The 21397-nt window shown below is 45.1% G+C and overlaps 2 protein-coding genes across 3 annotated transcripts in view; one reads left to right on the top strand and one right to left on the bottom strand.

Annotated features, from left to right (window-relative positions):
- The window catches only part of LOC308281586 (uncharacterized protein), a gene marked incomplete at its 3' end in the record, with an annotated part of 534349 nt that overhangs the window by 89213 nt on the left and 423739 nt on the right, over window positions 1–21397 (top strand). The gene's annotated exons all lie outside the window — the stretch shown is intronic.
- Window positions 1–21397, bottom strand: part of LOC308281730 (neurotrypsin-like) — a 92980-nt gene that overhangs the window by 18779 nt on the left and 52804 nt on the right. For both annotated transcript variants that reach the window (XM_080722010.1, XM_080722009.1), the window contains exons 7-8: window positions 15274–15300; window positions 14782–15081 (exon numbers count right to left, since the gene is read on the bottom strand). In XM_080722010.1, the coding sequence (XP_080578136.1) occupies window positions 14782–15081; window positions 15274–15300 (327 nt within the window). The remainder of the gene's footprint in view (window positions 1–14781; window positions 15082–15273; window positions 15301–21397) is intronic.

The following is a 21397-nucleotide window of genomic DNA, read 5'->3' as shown; positions in this document are numbered from 1 at the left end:
AAACCAGTTTCCCAAACATTGGGTCGGGACCCATGTGTGGCTCATGGAGACATTTGGGTCTCTTTGATTTATTTTTCCTACGTTTTGTTTTTAATAATATTTCTAAACATTTTCCGCCTTGTGAGCTTTTAGATCTGCTGTTTGGGTCCCATGTCTTTTGGGTCAAAAAGTTTGGGAACCACTGTTCTAAACTAGGCTATGATGTCCTTGGTTCATTATCGCCTATATAAACAGTGTTCTACCGTGAGTGATATGTAGTATGCTGTGAAGAAAATAATATAGCCTACAATCTGCGATTCTGAACGTCGACTTCACTATGAAATGGACGCTTCCTTCTGTTTCCCAAACACTGGGTCGGGACCCATTTGTGAGTCGTGGAGACAGTTTTATGGTTTATGGGCTGTTATATTTCATACATTCTTTATACATCATACATAAATACAATGCGGGTGGGTCTGGTTGTCTAATGTAGGTTAACTTTCTGTAATGTCTGGTCTAGCAACGGTCGCCCTGTGTCATTTGACAGTAGGCCTATAACATACAATTACACATACAGTAGGCTATAATCAGAGCTACAACATTATCCTATTTTTGTATTGTCCCAATATTAACATTATTAGTTGTCAACGTGGGGTCCGGGGACTGCCATGAGTTCCCCTGCTAAATAATTAATTTGGAAGTTCTATAGGCCTATGCAACAGTAAATACCCCCTCCCCCCATGCCTGAATAAATGTATATCTACTGTAACACGTGCATTCCTAAACTAAAGCTATTGTGTTTGCAACAGTACCTTTTCACACCAAAATGTTTACCACACACATTACCATACATATCAATTATAATCAAACCGGTTTTATATTTTTTATACTACAGGCAATCACAGGAGTCTATGCCACCCTGTCAAGCATGTGCATGTGCCGAAAGTTGTGGCGACATTATATATGTAACTAACTAACTAGAAAAGAACATTTCTACGAAATTTTAAGTGTGCCTGCAGCTCGCTAAGTGTGTGCAACCTTGTATAGCAGTTGGTGTTAGCATTAGCATTTTGCATTAACATTAGTTTTTTTACATCAGCATTTTTATCATTAGCTTTAACATTAACATTTTATTAGCATCAGCATTAGCATGTGTTAGCATGAGCATTAGCATTTGTGTTAGCATAGCATTAGCATGTGTTAGCATTAACATTTTTTGTTAGCATTAGCATATGTTAGCATTAGCATTATCATGTGTTAGCATTAGCATTAGCATTTTTGTTAGCATTAGCATGTGTTAGCATTAGCATTTGTTAGCATTAGCATTAGCATCTGTTAGCATTAGCATGTGTTGGCATTAGCATTAGCATTTGTTAGCATTAGCATGTGTTAACATTAGCATTTGTGTTAGCATTAGCATGTGTTAGCATTAGCATTTTTTGTTAGCATTAACATATGTTAGCATTAGCATGTGTTAGCATTAGCATTAGTTAACATTAGCATTTGTTAGCATTAGCATGTGTTGGCATTAGCATTAGCATTAGCATTTGTTAGCATTAGCATGTGTTAACATTAGCATTTGTGTTAGCATTAGCATGTGTTAGCATTAGCATTTTTTGTTAGCATTAACATATATTAGCATTAGCATATGTTAGCATTAGCATTTTTGTTAACATTAGCATTTGTTAGCATTAGCATTTGTTAGCATTGGCCTTTGTTAGCATTAGCATTAGCGGTTAGCCGTTGGGACTGTGGGACCACCCAGCGAGCATTTTTAGCATTAGCATATGTTAGCATTAGCATATGTTAGCATTAGCATTTTTGTTAACATTAGCATTTGTTAGCATTAGCATTTGTTAGCATTGGCCTTTGTTAGCATTAGCATTAGCGGTTAGCCGTTGGGACTGTGGGACCACCCAGCGAGTTTGAGACCAGTAACGTTTTGGGAAGTGGAGACATGGCTGTTTAAAGCCCAGCCAATAGGAATAAAGAGGGGGCGGGGCTTAAGCAATTACAGATAATTCCTATTTGCCATGTAAGTACACACAGCGAGTTTCGAGACGGTACCATGCTGCAAACTGGAGATATAGCTGTTTAAAGCTAAGCCAATAGGAAGATAGGGGCGGGGCTTTAGAGGGGGCGGAGCTTAAGTAATAAGTCCCTATTGGCCGTTTAAGTCCAGACACCAAGTTTCAAGACGGTACCATGCTGTGAACTGGAGTAGTGGCTGTTTAAAACCCAGCCAATAGGAATACAGAGGGGGCGGGGCTTAATCAATTACAGCCCATCCCTATTGGTGGAAAAAGACCAAAGTTGTGTATGCATTATAAAGTTTAAGTGACGTTGCTAGGCAAAGTATGGCAGAGTTATGTGGTGCCAAAGTTTCTGGGTTTTTTCGGAGTCCCCCATTCAAAGTCAATGGGGGTTTTTGCGCGTAGTTTTTTACGAATTACGTTGCCATGGTAACGCGGATCGGAAAGAAAAGTAATAGCACACCATTCCCGGCCGAGCCGCACATTTTGATGTATATATTGCGGGGGTGGCGTAAATCGTGCGGCAGTTATTACGTACCGATATCTCCCCCATTCTAAGTCAATGGGGTTTTTGGGCGTCGTTTTTTGCGAATTACGCCGCAATGGTAACGCGGATCGGAAAGAAAAGTAATACACTATGGGCGCAGCCATTACGGAGCGAGAGGCTCCTCCTCCCCCTCTGTTTGCATCAGTCTTCAGACATAGAAATAGAGAAAGTAGATCCAGGCTGAGAAAACCACCAAAGAAGTGAACCCGCCGCCATTATTGTTTATGTGCGCTCCAGATTTGAGACTAACGTTACGGGAGCTGCTGCTACTGTACACACCCACGCCACCCCTCATCTGCTCACAGTGCTCAGACAGGTAAACTAATGAACGCTCGTAATGGTGAGGCGGACACGTGAAACAAGAACGAGCGGTCTTTTAGCAGTAAAAGAGTTATGAATTTTGTTTTGATATTAATATTATAGATTCCATTCCAAGCAGCATCATTGTATATTAATAATCCTAACTAGCAAGGCACCTCAGGGTGACTTGCGACCTCAGGGTGACATGCGACCTCGAGGTCGTGCCAATTTTTGGCCATCTGGCCAACCACAGCGTTTCTCTGACGATTCTAGTTGTTGTCATTCTGGGGGAGTTTGTTCATATTTTTGTGAGGGTATCAACCCTAGGAGACACGGGGAGAACATGCAAACTCCACACAGAAAGGCCCTATCGCCAACCCCACCTAGGGTGTGGGCGCTGATGACGTGGAGGGAGGAACACGCCGCCCATATATGTCCTTAATATTGATAGCATAATATCCTTAATAATGTCCTTAATATTGACAATTTAGGAATCTCCATATATGGGCATAAAACGGACATAAGTAATGCCAAGCAGGGCCAAATTAATTCACAGTCATCCCTAGTGTTGTAGTCGAGTCCACCTAAAGCGAGTCCAAGTCAAGTCCAAGTCCTAGGGGATTCAAATCCGAGTCGAGTCCGAGTCAAGAGCCCCTAGGAGGGGGGTCGAGTCCGAGTCAAGTCCGAGACCAACGGGAGGCGAGTCCGAGTCGAGTCCAAGACCAACGGGAGGCGAGACCGAGCCAAGTCCATTTTTTTTATAGTTAGGCTGCAGAAAACAATATAGCCTATATATTGTATATTTATATAGCCTACTGTATGTAACCCCTCTATTCTGGCTCACTCCCAGCAGACTGATGACGCCACAACTTCTCTCAGGTTCACTGTATTTATTGTCAGTTCTGTCAAGACAATAACAACACACACACATGTGGTTGGTGGTGTGGGGTGGCAACACAGCTCCTGCCCCTACAGATCAGAACACAAACAATGCTTTTCAAATGGCACCGCCATGTTATGCAAGACCATGCTTCATTTTGCATCTTGTCACGTCAGAACTAAAGAAAAGCTGTTCACTTTTCAACTCACTGATAATTGCAAAACATGTCCACAACATTCATATCAGTCAGCATGTACTTTGATTTAAGTGAAATTAGCGATTTTTAGCTTAATACATGAATGATTTTTTTTTGATTGATTGAAGAATTTATAGTTTTAAGTTTGCAATAGAAAAAAGTACAGTTTCATGACAGTACAAATCACTGGTACAAGGTCAACTAAAAGGAGATCCTAGAAAGCCGAGGCTTATTTCCACAGGAACCACACTTTAAGTATCTCATATAACATTGAAAGACAGACGGATAGAACATAGTACTCGAGTCAATGACTCGTCTCGAGTCAGGACTCGAGTCCAAATTTTCACTGACTCGGTCTCGTCTCGGTCTCGCCCTTAATTTGACTTGGACTCGTCTCGGTCTTGGTCTAATTTGACTTGGACTTGCCCCCCACCGAGTCCACTCGAGTCGAGTCACAACAATGCAATGGAATAAATGTTATATCCATATGAGGAGACAGAGGAGCGCAGTCACGTTTACATTAGGAGAGCTGCCTTGTTAAGTAACTGAGCATTCTGACGCGCATCTGATAGGCACACAGAAGTAGCACGCATGCACACACACAGGCACACACACAGGCACACACACACACACACACACACACACACACACACACACGTAGAGCCCCCCCTCAGCACAGCAGCAAGCAACTAATCTTCCCAGAAGTTATTTTTTTCGCCAAACCTGCAGGATATCCTTGTGTCCCCAAATAAATAAGTCCTTGTTGTAGTAAAAACAGCTTCCAAACACAAGCCTTTGTGATTATGTGTAGTTTAATCCACCCGCAACGCTGGATTAAGACTTTTCTTTTTGTATTTCCAGGTGTAGTCTATTACTCGTTATGCAAGCCTCGTCCAAAAGTTTTAAAGTGCACTGATCAACAGAGAGATGTGTATCATTGTAAGTCCCTGTAGAGAGGTTAAAACGAATCAAGCAGTGACATGGGGTATTGTTTTGCCTTGTATATACTTGAAAGGCATCAGACTAATGACATAGGGTAGCATACATTTCTCACCTTAAACAATGAAATGCAGACAGGCACGTACTGCTATGTGTTTGAAAGGGAAAACCTTATTTATTTATTTTAGCTTTTAGTCAAAATAAAATATTAAGATAAGATTGTTTGAAAAACGTTTTGCTATAATCATGCATGCTCAGTTTTAAACATTGCTGTTATAGTTGCATTTAAATATGCAACTATAACAGCAATGTTTAAAAATGTTATAGATTACAGTAGTAGACCTATAATTCTTTTTAAAATAATATTATTTTTGTTATCACCTTTTGGTGCATGGGCATCAATATAATATCCATATCATGATATTCGACTAGATAGGCCTAATTATCGTCTGTGATTTGGGATATTGTACTACAGTATATGCCAAGTCTTATTTCTACACTAAAGTTCTTGTTCTCTGCCTGGGGGAAAAAGTAATTGTAGCAACTCAACTCAAATGTCTAGTTCTCAGACAGAAAATTGGTATGGGAAAAAACTACCTCTCCATAAAACTCACTCAAACCTAAACCACAGCATTGACAGCAACCAAAGGTAATTTGGGGATTGATTTAATTTGAAGACAAGCCATTAATTTGAAAGGTACTGGTCGGAAACACCAGACAGGTGAATGCACATGAACGGGGGGGTTCTTGCATTGCCTGTGTGTGTGTGTGTGTGTGTGTGTGTGTGTGTGTGTGTGTGTGTGTGTGTGTGTGTGTGTGTGTGTGTGTCCGTCCGAAAAAAATAAACTAAAACAAAAACAAACAAAAAAATATTGTTTTCTGCAGGAAAAAAAAATAGACTCGGCTCGGTCTCGCCTCCCATTGGTCTCGGACTTGACTCGGACTCGCCTCCCATTGGTCTTGGACTCGACTCGGACTCGACCCCCTCCCAGGGGCTCTTGACTCGGACTCGACTCGGACTCGAACCCCATATGACTTGGACTTGACTTGGACTCGCTTTAGGTGGACCTGACTACAACACTAGAACATAGTACTTTATCTAGGATAATATCAGTTTCAAAAGCATAACATCAAATACAAAGGCAGAAAAAAAGAAAAGGGGGGGGGGGGGGAGCATGGGGGCTTAGTCTATTTACAAGTCACGGGTAGCAGCTGTCTGAAGGTGACTTTTCATACCAATTTTGAAGGAGGCTAGGGATTTGCTCTCCTTTAGGGCTTGTGGAAGGGTGTTCCACATGTTGATGGTGTAGCAGGAGAACGAGTTAGAGCCTTGTTTAGTGTTAAATCTACGTTGATGATGATTAGTGGAGCTGCCTCTGGTGTTGTGATCGTGAACATCCTTGACCTTTAAGAAGTAGTTTGTCAGGTACATGGGAATCTTGGAGGTGTATATCTTGTACACCAGGCCCATTGCAAGATGCTGTACTCTGTCAGCTACTTTGAGCCATCCCACGCTTTCGTGGTGATGATCGGTAAGGTGGGTCTGAGGAGGGAGACCAAGCACAACCCTAATTAGTTTGTTTTGGGCTGTTTGGAGCTTTAACTTTAAGGCAGCTGGGGCGTCGCAATACCAGACAAGGACTCCGTAATCAATGAGGGGCCCAATAAGAGCACCTCCTAGTGTCTTTCGGGATTTAATATTGATCAGCGGGGCAACCCTTTGCAAGAAGCAAATTCGTTGGTTGACTTTATTGATTACCTTGGTGGTCATTTTTTCACTGGATAGGTTAGCCTCCAGGATGCAACCCAGGTAGCAGATGTAGTTTTTTCTTTCTATCACAGTGTCACCTACTTTAATTGTGAAGTTCTCAACTAGGCTAAGTTTCTGACTAGATCCAAAGAGGATACATTCAGTTTTGCCTAGGTGAATTGAGAGTCTGTTGTCATTGAGCCAGGTGCAGATCTTGTTAAGTTCACAGTTAAGGGCCTTTTCAACCTGCGATATGTCTCTGCCTGAGACTAGGAGAGCCGAGTCATCCGCGAACAGAAACAGATTGCAGTCACAAGCAGATGACATGTCGTTTACGTATATTAAGAACAACAGTGGTCCTAGTATACTCCCTTGAGGTACTCCACATTTTACTGGGAGGGGGGGGGGGGGGGGCAGGGTTCCGTTGACTTCCACCATCTGTTCCCTCCCCACCAAGTAAGAGTGCATCCATCTCACTGCTGTGCTATCAAGTTTTTCAATCAGAATAGAATGATCGACGGTGTCAAATGCCTTCTGGAGGTCCAGCATGACCATGCCGCAATATCATTCAAATAGATGAGGCATGTATCTGTGGTATGGGACTCTCTGAAGCCAGACTGGAACTCGTAGATCAGTTTATTCTCTTCAAGATATTTAGCCACCTCATAGACAATTTTTTCCATTACCTTAGAGATGGAACTAAGGATTGAGATTGGCCTGTAGTTGCCAGGGTCAAGTTTACTGCCTTTTTTGTGCAGGGCGGTTACCTTAGCTAATTTGAAGTCCTGGGGGACATAACCCTGCTTGATAGATAGATTAATAATATGGGTAATGATTGGGGCAATGGTGGCAGCTGAGTCTATGAGAAATTTGGGGGCGATTTTATCATGGCCAGCGGCCTTGAATTGAGGTAAGGTGCGCAGTTTTTTAAACACTTCATCAGTTGTCACCGTGGCAAGTTTAAAGTTGTCTTTGCATACCCCAAGTTTCCTGTAGAATTTCAAGATGTGCCTAACACCAAACAGCCCAGATGGAGCGGGCAGTTTATTGACCAGATTTTTGGCCATGGAGGTGAAGTAGATGTTGAGATTTTTGGCTACATCAAGACTGTCAGTGAGGAGGGTTGTGGGAGTTTGGATGGATATGTTGCTGGCTATGGATCTAAGTTTAGCACCACAGCCTAGCTGAGTTTTAAATAGCTTCCATAGGTCTCGTGGTTTGTGGATGTTTTCCTCAACTTTCTCATCTAAGTATTTTTTTTTTTTGGCAGAAAGGATTAAGGAGGTTGTCCGATTTCTCAGTTTATTAGCCTCTAAACTGACTATTTCTAATTTGGCTTCAAGGTGTTTATTGGGGCCTTTTTTGAGTTTGTGATTATATTTGCGTTTCTCAGAGTATTTTTTGTCTCTGAGTTTCATTGATTCACAGATCTCCGAATTCCACCATGGCTGTGAGTGGGCTTTAACCCTGACCCTACGCAAAGGAGCCACTTCGTCTAGGGTAGTGTTGAAAATGGATTTAAAGCCCAGCCAGGCTTCATCGACCTGAGTGCTAGCTAGTACTGGGGACCAGTCAGATTTCTCCAGTTTGTGATTAAAGGCTTCGCTAGAGTAGGTTTTGAGGTTTCTAGCTTCAACTGTTTTGTGGCCGTCAGCTTTGGACTTATGTATTTTACGGGTGCAGTAAATGATATCATGGTCGCTTAGGCCACCACATTCAATAGACTTTAGATTTGTCTGTGGTTACAATGAGATCTATGGTGGTTTGAGAGTTATCTGTAACCCTAGTTGGCTTGGTGATGAGCTGAGTGAAACCCTGTTGATTACATAGCTTATTGAATTTTTTGAATAGAGGAGCTTCTTTACGAAGCATGTCTATGTTCCAATCTCCAATAATGTATTTTTCAACATTGTCCACCGGTGCAAGGCTCTCCTCCAGTAACTCACAGAAATCATTTTGGTCGGGCGGTCTATAGATGGCACCGATTAGTATGTTTTTAGCTTTCTTAAGAATCACTTCCACCCATACAGTTTCTAAAGAGCTGTGTTGTAGGTCAGGGCGGGGGATATACTTAATACTGTTATGAACATACATGCATACACCACCACCAGATCTGTTTCTATCATTTCTGATAACTGAGTAGTTGTCAATTTCGATCTGAGAGTCAGTGATGGAGGCATCAAGTTTGGTCTCTGAGAAGGTTAGAAAATGGACCTTACCTTCGAGAACCATATGCTTGATTTGTTCATATTTAGCAAACAAACTGTTAATGTTTAAGTGCATAATATCAATTCCTCTTTTCACGAAGCGGCTGGCAAAGTCCATGGCAAGGTCCATGGAAGTGGTGTTTGCATCGGTGGGGGAGGGGGGGTTGGTTGCAGTCTCTGGGGGCTTCAAGGGGGACAAAGGGGTCTCCATGTAGAGTTGGGGGTGGGGGTGGTGGGGGCTCGTGGTGACCGATTTAACCCAGGTTGAAAAAAGCGCTCGGGCCTTCTCGGTCAGCCAGCGTGGAGCAGAGTTAATGTAGACTCTGTTCTGGGGTGCTGGGTCAACGAGGGGGTCCGCCGGGTGCGTCTGCAGGTCGGGTGGGTCGGGGGGGGCGCCGGGGTCCGGTGTTGCGTGACTTGCGTCGATGATGTTGGTCTCGTGCTGAGTTAGTCATGCGGGGGCGATCTCCGAGGGTTTGCTGGGGGTCCGTGAGCCAGGGGGTCCTTCGACGATCCGTAAGTCCGCGAGTGATCGTCGGGGATCCGCTGGTCAGGACAGCTGGAGTAGTCCGTTAGTCCCTCGGGATTCATCAGTGAGGGGCTAGCTAAGCTAGCATTGTAAGCTTCGCTGATCACTGACAAAGAAGGATCCACCGTCGTCAAACCAACTGCAGTGGCGAGAGCAGCTAGTCTTCGGGTCATCTGTCGGGTAGCTACAGGCCCTGGATGTAATTCTATATCTCCTGATAGCAGCAATAATAAGAAGATCAGAGATCTACTCATGTAACCATTCAGGGGTTTGTTTCTTTTGTTCCGGTTAGTAGTAAGCATCGTCTGTATTACACTCAAACCAAAGCTTGGATGCTTAGCTACCGTTTTTCCCATAAGGTAGAACTCACTGTGTTTTTCGTCCGTTACGTCCATTTCCCATAATTGTTTCTCGTATTCCAGTGGTGTTAGGATCTGTGGTGATTTATAGCATAAATCCGTGATCCAAAGTAGGAATAGTAGAAAGTGTGGGATGAACCAAGCCTTTGTTGTTTTGGTTCCGGAGCAGCGAAAAAGAATGCGACTTCCCATGTTGGTGTCCGGAACACCTGAATGAATGAATGAACTTTATTTATATAGCACAGCTTCACAGCACGAATGCACAGAGTGCTTTACAGATACACAATACTCAATAAAAAGTAAGCTCTACAGTTGCAGAGATTCAAAGATAAAATAAAAGTAAGCTCTACAGTTGCAGAGATACAAAATAAAATAAAAATTAGCTCTACAGTTGCAGAGAAGACACCAATAAATGAAAACACCCACAGTAACAAGAAATAAAAAAGAACAGTAAGAACAGGATGCCTATAAGTGACCAAAGGCTGAACATGTGTGTTTTCAGATGCCTCTTAAAGGAGTCCTCTGAGGGGGCCGTTTTTAGGTTCAGGGGGAGGGCGTTCCAGAGCTTTGGGGCTGTCGCCTCAAAGGCTCGGTCGCCCTTGGTTACTAGATTTGTCCAAGGGACCTCAAGGAGGTAATACATGAAAGATCACCGAGCTGTGTTTTTACATACCATAAACAGGAAAGCAGCAGTACAAAGGGGCGGAACCGCTGCTGACCGGACTTAAATACTATTACCACCACCCGCCACAAGAGGGCACAGTTACACCAGAGGGGAAAATAAAAGTCAGCCTTGCATACTGTAGTATAATTGAACCCAAAATACAAATTCATTTTGACGGACTTCAAACTCAATAACAACCCTGTTACATATATATGTGGCGGATCGGATCCAAACTCCCCCACGCGGCTTCGAACCCGGGTGACTTCTCCTCGTAGCCTCCTTGTGTGTGACACTTTCTGGGGCTACAATCTGCCTCCAAAACTATTATTTTTATCTGTGAGAAGTTCTGTCATTGGTCGATTAAACTGGGTGCCCATCCAAAATAACAGACCAATCAGGACTGCCTCTTGTTCTTGTTCAGATTGGTTGACCTGCCTGTCAATCCTTTTAGTCCCGGTCGACTGGTTCATGCACCAATGAGCTGCTAATGACAGAGCTTCTTACAGATAAAATAATAGTTTTGGAGGTAGACTGCGGCTCCTAGATGCGCCACAGACTAGATTTTTCATTGTTAGCCGCCTGAAAAATAAGCAATTGCATGATTCCTGCTTATGTCAGCAGAAAACTGCTTATTTCTTCTTTAATGGCTTGTCTTCAAATTAAAACAATAGGTCTCCCCAAATTACCTTTGGTTGCTTTGGTTTAGGTTTGAGGGAGTTTTATGGGAAAATCCTTTCCCATACCAATTTTCTGTCTAAGAACTAGACATTTGAGTTGCTCCAATTACATTTCCCCCCAGGCAGAGAACACGTACTTTGGTGAACAAATAAGACTTGGCATATACTGTAGTAGAATATTCCAAATCACAGTTAATAATTTTCCAGTCTAATATCATGATATGGATATTATATTGATACCCATGCATCACTCGGTGCCACGCTGTAGATCTGCTATTTGGGGTTGTCCATTTATTGAGGGCACAAAGGCCAAATGTCAGGGCAGGAAGGCCATCAAATAAAATATGATTTTAGCCCATTGAAATAATTAATAGAATTTTAGTTGTATTTCCGGTTATAAAGTCAGCAAAAATGGGTATTTTTGGGTATAAAGTCGACTAAAACGGGTTTAAAAAGTGGCCAAAAAGTGCTCGTAGATTGGCTACTTTTGGGTATTTTGGCCTATTTTTTGAGGGGCGGCGCGGGGGTCCCCCCGGGGTGGGCCTGCCTCCAGGGACCCCCCCGGAGCCGGCCCCGTCTCTCCCGGTGGCTGAGTTACGGCCTTTTTCCCGGTTGCAGTTGCGGCGCTTCACCACCGGAGGGCGCTCTGCGCACGGCCGGCTCCGGGGCCCCGAGCCGGACGCGTGGGTACCGGTCTTGTTTCAAACGGTCGCTCCTAGCCCGAATCATGGATTTTTATGTGCGCTGCAGTGGTGGGGGCCGCCACCAGGGGGCGCTGCCCCAGTCCCAGCACCCATGGAGATGGTCCGCACGGTCAAAGTGGGGGCGGTCACAGGGGACCCTTCCTCCATTGGGACAGCGGCGCTCGAAGGCTGCTGAGCCGGGGCGAGATACCGCTCGTGGAAATAATATTCCGAAGAGACGCCCCGGGGCCGCAGGGTGAGTCAGAGGAGCGGCAGCCGCGGCCTGGCTCGAAGGAGCTGGCTGAGCAGCTGCACTGGTGTCCGGGGTCTCCGCGGTGTCAGTTTGGGTGTAGGGGAGGCCGGAGAGGATGCAGGCCAAGTAGAACCGGCCGTGTCGCTGTGCCGGGGGCATCCTGCGGCAAATCCTGCACGCAGGCCTTTCCTCCAGGCCGTCCGCTGCATGCTACCAGCCCAGACAGACAATACACGCAGGGTGGGGGTCGTCTGGGTCGAGCTTGAAGTTGCACTCCGGCGTGACACAATTGGCAAGGGGGCAGCCATCGTCACGGTCCGTCTTATGCCGAGAAGCACAGGGGCTCTAAGGCGGGAGGCAAGCAAGCAAGCAAGGCGTAAGCTAATAGCAACTCAGCGTTTGGTAAACACAAGCCAGCTAAGCTAGCAGCAACACAGGGGAAGCGAAGCTAGCAACAGGTTAGACAACAGGGCCGCAGACGCTAGCAAGGCTAGTGGGCTGCGGCTATGGCTAGGCTAGGCTAAGGTGGCTAGGCTAGCACAACAAGTTACCAAACAATGAAACTAGATCGCTAGAAGCAGAGATTAGAGAAATAAAGTCCCAAAGCCATTGGACTGGTCCTAGGCTGTCGCTTTCGGCTGTCTTCGGAACAATTATAACTTCTCTGTGGAGAAAGCAGGAGAGAAGCAAATATACTTACGTTGGATGAGTAGCAGACAATTGGACTCGAGTCATGATGACTCGACTTGACCTGGACTCAAGTCATATTTTTGACGACTTGGACTTGACTCGGACATAAGGACAAAAACTTGAGACTCGACTTGACTTGGAAGACAATGACTCCCGACTCGACTCGACTTGAGACACGCTGACTCGGACGACTTGCCGCTACGCCACTGAACGCCACGCTAGGTTCACACTTTTATTGATTGATTGATTTGATTGATTGGAGACAGGCATGTAAGCAAGAGCACAAGCACGGAAGCAGACAAACACTATGATCAGACTGGGCACCAGACACACACAGCACGAATGGCTACTGCTGCCCCCGAGCCCTCCACTGCAGTTCCAAAAGTAGTGCAGTTTGCATTTAAAAACTTCCACTCCGATGGTAAACAGAGTCAAACTTTATCCGCCACTTGAAGACTGCGCATGAAGACAAGTGAAACATAAGAAGATAACTAAGAACTAAGTGTGTGTGCGCGTGTGCATGTGTGTGTTGGTGATATACTGTCGGTCGATCATGTTTTGAACATTAATAAGACAACAATGTCACTCACCACTGTCACAAACGTTGATCTGTGACTGCATAAAGAATATATCCATTCATGGTAGCAAGCCTCGGTCTTCCAACACTTTCTCACTTTTCATAACATACATCCAGTCGTCAGCAGGGTTAAGAACTTCACTAAATAACTCCCACGCAAAAGCTTTATTCCTTTTCATTTAGCCTTTGACAAGTTTTCCACTCCACTGTTATTCTTGGGAGTTTTTCGCTGGAGCGTCAGGAGCCCGCAGAGGCATGCATCCACGCAACATGCCCGTAATGTTACACAGACAAGTGTGACCAACCAGAAATGTGTTGCCAGCCTGTGGTGGTTGCGTAGTCATTCTACAGTTTACGACGGGTTACGAAATTTGGTGTAACTTGGGGTTACTTGCGGTCATGAATGGGACCCCATGCCAGCAAAACAAATGATGCACGTGTCGTGGAGTAGGCAGCTAAATGTGTGCCTGATGAGAAATGACTTTAAAATACAGTACTAGTAGTACAAAACAAAGCATGCACGTTAAGATTATTGTGTCTTGTTTGTTTTTGTTTTTAAAGCAATAGGCCTGTAGCAGTTTTGTAGTCTATTTTTTTTTTTCTTTTTTCAGAGGATATACCAGGGGTCTAAATTGACCCTTACAGGTCTGTACTGACAGTGTACAACCAAATCCATTTGGTTCTAGGGGAGAGAGACCTCGGAATTTAAAAGTTTGAGAACCTCTGCCATGATAGAGTATTATGGTCAGAGGGTAGGCTTGGTGTTAGGCTACTGTTTTTTTCCTACTGAATGTTAATTACCTAATAGTTATGGTCACAGAGGTATCATTTACTCAACTTGACAACCTTGTGACTTGACTTGACTTGACAACCTTGTGACTCGACTCGACGCGACTCGACTCGACTTGACTTGAAATGACAACCTTGTGACTCGACTCGACTTGACTTGACAACCTTGTGACTCGACTTGACTTGACTTGCCCACAACAGAACAACTTGAGACTTGCTTGAGACTTGGACCAAATGACTTGTGACTCGACTTGGACTCGGATCAGAGGGACTTGTACAATTGTCTGATGAGTAGCTGTGAGAATCGCGTCTGCATGTGAGGAACAGAAAGTCGCAGGCGTTAGGACCACCCCCTATAAGGGCTAACGCCCCGAGACTTGATTGACATCCCCTCTGGACCTCCAGGAGCTGACGAGATACGTTTCTGTATTTGGTGTAATCTGGTGATCACCCATAGGATGGAGTTCCGACTCGAAGACCGCTAATAAACCAATTATACGGTATTCAAACGTGATCTTCTTTTCAGGTTTATCCACAAGATATCAAACTCCCTAAATATGAAGAGGCCTAGAAGAAGTATGTTGTGTTTGCACCACTCACTTCGCACTGGTACGATTTTTTGTTAATGAAAGACAATCAGACAAACGTCAGACAGACAGACAGACAGACAGACAGACAGACAGACAGACAGACAGACAGACAGTAGAGATCAGTGTCATTGTTTGTTACCTGAACAGGTCAGCTCCAGAGTGAAGGAGGAGCTAATATCACCCACTCTTCCTCTACACTCTATCAGAGCAGATTCTCTTCCTCCACAGGTGGGATAAATACTCCATACAGGTTGAAGTGTAGAACCAGGTTTCTCTTGTGAAATACCATCAGATCCACATCCCAGTTGTCTGCACACTACTGATGATAGCTGAGGGCTCCAGTAAGGAGAAACCCTCACTGGTCTCCAGTCTCCCTGGTATTTCATCTCCAGTACACCAGCACAGCAGGCTCCTCCCACCAACCTCATATCACCACGCTCTGCACGCACGCACATACAAAACACACACACACACACACACACACACACACACACACACACACACACACACACACACACACACACACACACACTAGAATAAACACTCAAATAAAGTAATATATTACTTTGATTAGAACAAAACCTTCTAGGTTTAATCTATACTATGTATTTATTTGTTGATGTTTGTTTACCTATTGTGACGAGAGGCGGCAGGAGAGCTGGAGAGAAACATGATCACATCAATGAGTCAGTTAAACAAGTGTGTTTGTTTGTTTATTAGGGTCCCCATTAAAGGCTCACAAATGAGCCTCTAGTCTTCCTGGGGCCTGAATGAAGCTAATACATTACAAATATATAATTAAAAATACAAATTAAAGTAAAATAAAATAAATAAACAAAAAAACAGGAAAAAACAATTAACAAATAACAGTCCAGCTAAATTTAAGAAAATACACAAATAAAGTTGCATATTGTTACTTGACAAGATATTTCTTGATATGTTTTCTCAAACGAGAGACTTCGGTCGTATTTACACCTTCATCAGGCAATCTTTATAAATAAAGATTTCTGAAAGTTATTTTGTTATGGATTATATAGACTAGAAGCTGGGCCGCCCTTCGGGCGGCCCAGCGTCTAGTCGGCGACCTGGCCAACTCGGAACAATGTAAATAGGGAATGAATGCCCCGCCCTTTAATGCAAACCCCATTATACCTGTTTTCATAGGACCCGTTTTGACCATCTGTCTGCCTGTGTCCATTTATGCCCATATATGGAGATATCTGTATCTGTCTGTCTGTCGGCGTCCATTTTATGTCCATATATGGAGATCACTGCAGTTATAGATCTGGGTCCATTTTATGCCCATATATGGAGATATCTGTCTATCTGCGTCCATTTTATGCCCATATATGGAGTATCTGTCTGTGCCTCCAACTGTGTTGCAGACACAGTGCCGGTTCCCCCTTTAATGCAAACCTCATTATACCTGTTATTATATCTGTTTGCCTGTGTCCATTTATGCCCATATATGGAGATATCTGTATCTGTCTGTCTGCGTCCATTTTATGCCCATATATGGAGATCTTTGACCATCTGTTTGCCTCTGTCCATTTATGTCCATATATGGAGATATCTGTATCTGTCTGTCTGCAATCCATTTTATGCCCATATATGGGGGCATTCATTTTATGCCCATATATGGAGAACGCGCGTGCCCGTGGGACGAACGGTTCTCGAGATACGCGGATTACATACATACATACACAATCACAGAGATTTTTTGTTGACTCATGTGGCGTACGTGATGTCAGAGCCTTTTATGAAGTGATGTCACAATGAGTCAGAGCTTTCGCCGATTTCCTCCGGAACAGCCTGATGTCAACAATCAACCCCGCATAAGGAGATTCCGAACGTTTCGCGCCGGTTCGGGAAAACCGCGCGTCGGGTCGGGTCGAGACCCGGCACTGCACTCCGTGCCGCGGCGGGGAACGCGCGTGCCGAATCTGAAGCCGGTGGGACGAACGGTTCTCGAGATACGCGGATTACAGACACACACACAGACACACACGCAGAGACTTCTCGCATTTATAGATAGATAAGATGTTTTTCGGCAGAGCATTCCAGAGTTCTATTGATCTATATATACCAGTAAGCTTGAGAAATTTTGATTTTGGTGCCATTTTTGTTTTTAATTGACCAGAAACTGCTCCTCTGGTGTTGTACCGGCTTATTGGTGCTAATAATGTTACACAGTAGCATTATAAGACTATAACACATTAGCCATGTCAGATTTTCATGCATATGTATCTAATGCTGGTGCTGTATGGACATGTTGGGACATCCCAGTGCCAAACTGGCTGCTTTATTCTGTGTGTGTGTGTGTGTGTGTGTGTGTGTGTGTGTGTGTGTGTGTGTGTGTGTGTGTGTGTGTGTGTATGTGTGTGTGTGTGTGTGTGTGTGTGTGTGTGTGTGTGTGTGTGTGTGTGTGTGTGTGTGTGTGTGCTGTGTGTGTGTGTGTGTGTGTGTGTGTGTGTGTGTGTGTGCTGTGACGGCGAAACTGACTGACAGTGGTGGAAAAAGTACTCAAATGTTTTACTTGAGTAAAAGTATCACTACTGCAATGTAGAAGTACTCTGTTACAAGTAAGTCTGGTATTCCATTAAACTTATTTGAACTTATTTGGAAAGGAAAAAAGTATTGGTATCGTCAAAACGTTTTTGAATAAAATTACTCATGATGCAATATGTCCCATTACGTTTTCAAATGTATAAAAAATATTTGGAAAATAGATCTACAAGATCGACACATATATATAACTTGTTTTACACTGCAGTCAAATCCAGCCCAAATCCGATTTGGTTCTCAAATCTGATATTTTGGCCTGACTTTTCACACTGCATTTGCAAGTGACACAGATCGGATCTGTGCGTTCTGACTGATTTTAACAGCGTCAGCCCAAAGCTGCCCTGCGTCTACATATCTGCTTTGGTTACCGTGGTAACGACGTTGGCATCATGACGTTACGTCACAACGTTGACGCTAGTTGATCACGTTCAGGAAATGCGACATAACAGACAAACACACGTTACAATATTGTTTTTCTTTTCTTTACTCTTGTGTTTCACTCTTCTCTCTGGTTGTATCTATTTAGCTCACGTGTTTTCTCTCTTCTCTCTTGTTTTCCTCATGTGCTCAGCGCGCTGTAATATGCGCTGTAATCAAATAGTAAATAATCGCGCTTAGGGTGACCACCCGTCCCGCATCTCGCGGGACAGTCCCGAAAATGGACCGTCTGTCCCGCGTCCCGTAAAACGGCACTGATGTCCCGCGAATCAAAGACATGTAGGGAAACAAAATAGGGGGTATTTGTTTTCACAATATGTGACGCTTATGTGAAGCATAGGTCTTCATTCTCTCATACCGTTGGACGCACCGAGTCTCTCTCTCTCTCTCTCTCTCTCTCTCTCTCTCTCTCTCTCTCTCTCTCTCTCTCTCTTTCTCTCTCTCATTTAGATGTGACTAATGTGACAAATTTTTGTTGTGCAGTGTTTTAATAAAGGTGCTTTTAAAGGTCAAAGGTCTCTCTCTCTCTCTCTCTCTCTCTCTCTCTCTCTCTCTCTCTCTCTCTCTCTCTCTCGTCGCTAAGCTGTGTGCAGTGCGGCGGAGCGCACTCTTGTTGTAACATGGAGAACAAGTCCAGGAGAAGTCTGCTTGTTGTTGTTAGTCCCATAGGCCTACATCATTACACAGACTGACTGGTGGTTTCAACTGATTTGTCTGCTGTGGCTACACATACGCCATATATAGCAGGCAGCGTTAGCAAGCAACATAGCCAAACGTAGCCCCCATCCGGAGTGTCAGATAAGAGAGAGACGGTGGAGGAACAGAGCACGGTGCGTGTTGCCATGTCTGATTATTATAATCCACGCTGAGCTATTTTTTATGTAAAGTTGCTTGTAAATAATGGTGGTTGTGGTGGTGAGCTTGGATCGGCTCGGCCACTTTCAAATAGCCGACGTATATTGGTTTAAAGAGCTCATTGGCCTATAATCACTTATTTAGGCCTCGTTTTCATAGACCTGGTCGCTTATTTCTCTTGCAAAACAACACAGTGAACACACGACTATTTTGGTTATAGTAATGAAAACTTACAGAAGCTATTCGCTTGAGCTTGTAGCCTATAGTAGTCTAATTGTATCTTATTTATGAACAAAACAATTTGTTCATAAATAAATGAAGCACTTTGAAACTGAAGACGATGGCCAATATTGATGATAATGATAATAGAAAAGAAAATATTTTTCATTTTCCTCTTACTTACGTCCCAGTACTTACGTACTGGGACGTAAGTCGGGACTTGATCAACCCCGGCTGGGTCACCTGGGCGAGGGTGTATGATGTTGCGAGACCCGAAACACCCGTCGACCCCAGGCTACATCACTGATGATACGTCCCAGCTGCATCCTTGTGATGTTTTTTACACTATTAGTTCTATTTATAGTGGCTCATAGGAATAGACTATGTGACAACCAGGAATAGTTTGGTGACCACCGGAGACTCGGTTGACGGCCGAAATTTAGACGGCACCCGGGAGCAGGTTGGGTTAGCGCCCCAGCCTGTGTCTTCCGTGAGGAAGAAGCCCAACAAATCCACGGTGAGGCCTTTAGGAGGGCCATTCAACTGCAGCAGCTGAATGGAATGTTTGGATTGGGGTCTGGTGCAACGCACAGGTTCTGAACCTGGTGAGAGCAGGAGAGGACCTGGTAAGACGTAGGAGGAGCCCGGCCAGGAGTCAACCCATAGAGCCTAGTTTTTCCACGCGCCAGAATGGCTCCCCAATCCTGGCAGAGTAGTTCCGGTGCTGCACATTGAGTGACCCTGTCTTTCCCTAATAGGACTGATCGTGGATAGCTACTGGGACGTAAGTCGGGACTTGATCAACCCCGGCTGGGTCACCTGGGCGAGGGTGTATGATGTTGCGAGACCCGAAACACCCGTCGACCCCAGGCTACATCACTGATGATACGTCCCAGCTGCATCCTTGTGATGTTTTTTACACTATTAGTTCTATTTATAGTGGCTCATAGGAATAGACTATGTGACAACCAGGAATAGTTTGGTGACCACCGGAGACTCGGTTGACGGCCGGAATTTAGACGGCACCCGGGAGCAGGTTGGGTTAGCGCCCCAGCCTGTGTCTTCCGTGAGGAAGAAGCCCAACAAATCCACGGTGAGGCCTTTAGGAGGGCCATTCAACTGCAGCAGCTGAATGGAATGTTTGGATTGGGGTCTGGTGCAACGCATAGGTTCTGAACCTGGTGAGAGCAGGAGAGGACCTGGTAAGACGTAGGAGGAGCCCGGCCAGGAGTCAACCCATAGAGCCTAGTTCTTCCACGCGCCAGAATGGCTCCCCAATCCTGGCAGAGTAGTTCCGGTGCTGCACATTGAGTGACCCTGTCTTTCCCTAATAGGACTGATCGTGGATAGCTACTGGGACGTAAGTCGGGACTTGATCAACCCCGGCTGGGTCACCTGGGCGAGGGTGTATGATGTTGCGAGACCCGAAACACCCGTCGACCCCAGGCTACATCACTGATGATACGTCCCAGCTGCATCCTTGTGATGTTTTTTACACTATTAGTTCTATTTATACTGGCTCATAGGAATAGACTATGTGACAACCAGGAATAGTTTGGTGACCACCGGAGACTCGGTTGACGGCCGGAATTTAGACGGCACCCGGGAGCAGGTTGGGTTAGCGCCCCAGCCTGTGTCTTCCGTGAGGAAGAAGCCCAACAAATCCACGGTGAGGCCTTTAGGAGGGCCATTCAACTGCAGCAGCTGAATGGAATGTTTGGATTGGGGTCTGGTGCAACGCACAGGTTCTGAACCTGGTGAGAGCAGGAGAGGACCTGGTAAGACGTAGGAGGAGCCCGGCCAGGAGTCAACCCATAGAGCCTAGTTCTTCCACGCGCCAGAATGGCTCCCCAATCCTGGCAGAGTAGTTCCGGTGCTGCACATTGAGTGACCCTGTCTTTCCCTAATAGGACTGATCGTGGATAGCTACTGGGACGTAAGTCGGGACTTGATCAACCCCGGCTGGGTCACCTGGGCGAGGGTGTATGATGTTGCGAGACCCGAAACACCCGTCGACCCCAGGCTACATCACTGATGATACGTCCCAGCTGCATCCTTGTGATGTTTTTTACACTATTAGTTCTATTTATAGTGGCTCATAGGAATAGACTATGTGACAACCAGGAATAGTTTGGTGACCACCGGAGACTCGGTTGACGGCCGGAATTTAGACGGCACCCGGGAGCAGGTTGGGTTAGCGCCCCAGCCTGTGTCTTCCGTGAGGAAGAAGCCCAACAAATCCACGGTGAGGCCTTTAGGAGGGCCATTCAACTGCAGCAGCTGAATGGAATGTTTGGATTGGGGTCTGGTGCAACGCACAGGTTCTGAACCTGGTGAGAGCAGGAGAGGACCTGGTAAGACGTAGGAGGAGCCCGGCCAGGAGTCAACCCATAGAGCCTAGTTCTTCCACGCGCCAGAATGGCTCCCCAATCCTGGCAGAGTAGTTCCGGTGCTGCACATTGAGTGACCCTGTCTTTCCCTAATAGGACTGATCGTGGATAGCTACTGGGACGTAAGTCAGGACTTGATCAACCCCGGCTGGGTCACCTGGGCGAGGGTGTATGATGTTGCGAGACCCGAAACACCCGTCGACCCCAGGCTACATCACTGATGATACGTCCCAGCTGCATCCTTGTGATGTTTTTTACACTATTAGTTCTATTTATAGTGGCTCATAG

Source organism: Nannobrachium achirus (assembly GCF_963921795.1).
Source record: "Nannobrachium achirus genome assembly, chromosome: 3".
Lineage (NCBI taxonomy): Eukaryota > Metazoa > Chordata > Actinopteri > Myctophiformes > Myctophidae > Nannobrachium > Nannobrachium achirus.
This window is presented reverse-complemented; position numbering and strand designations above follow the sequence as displayed.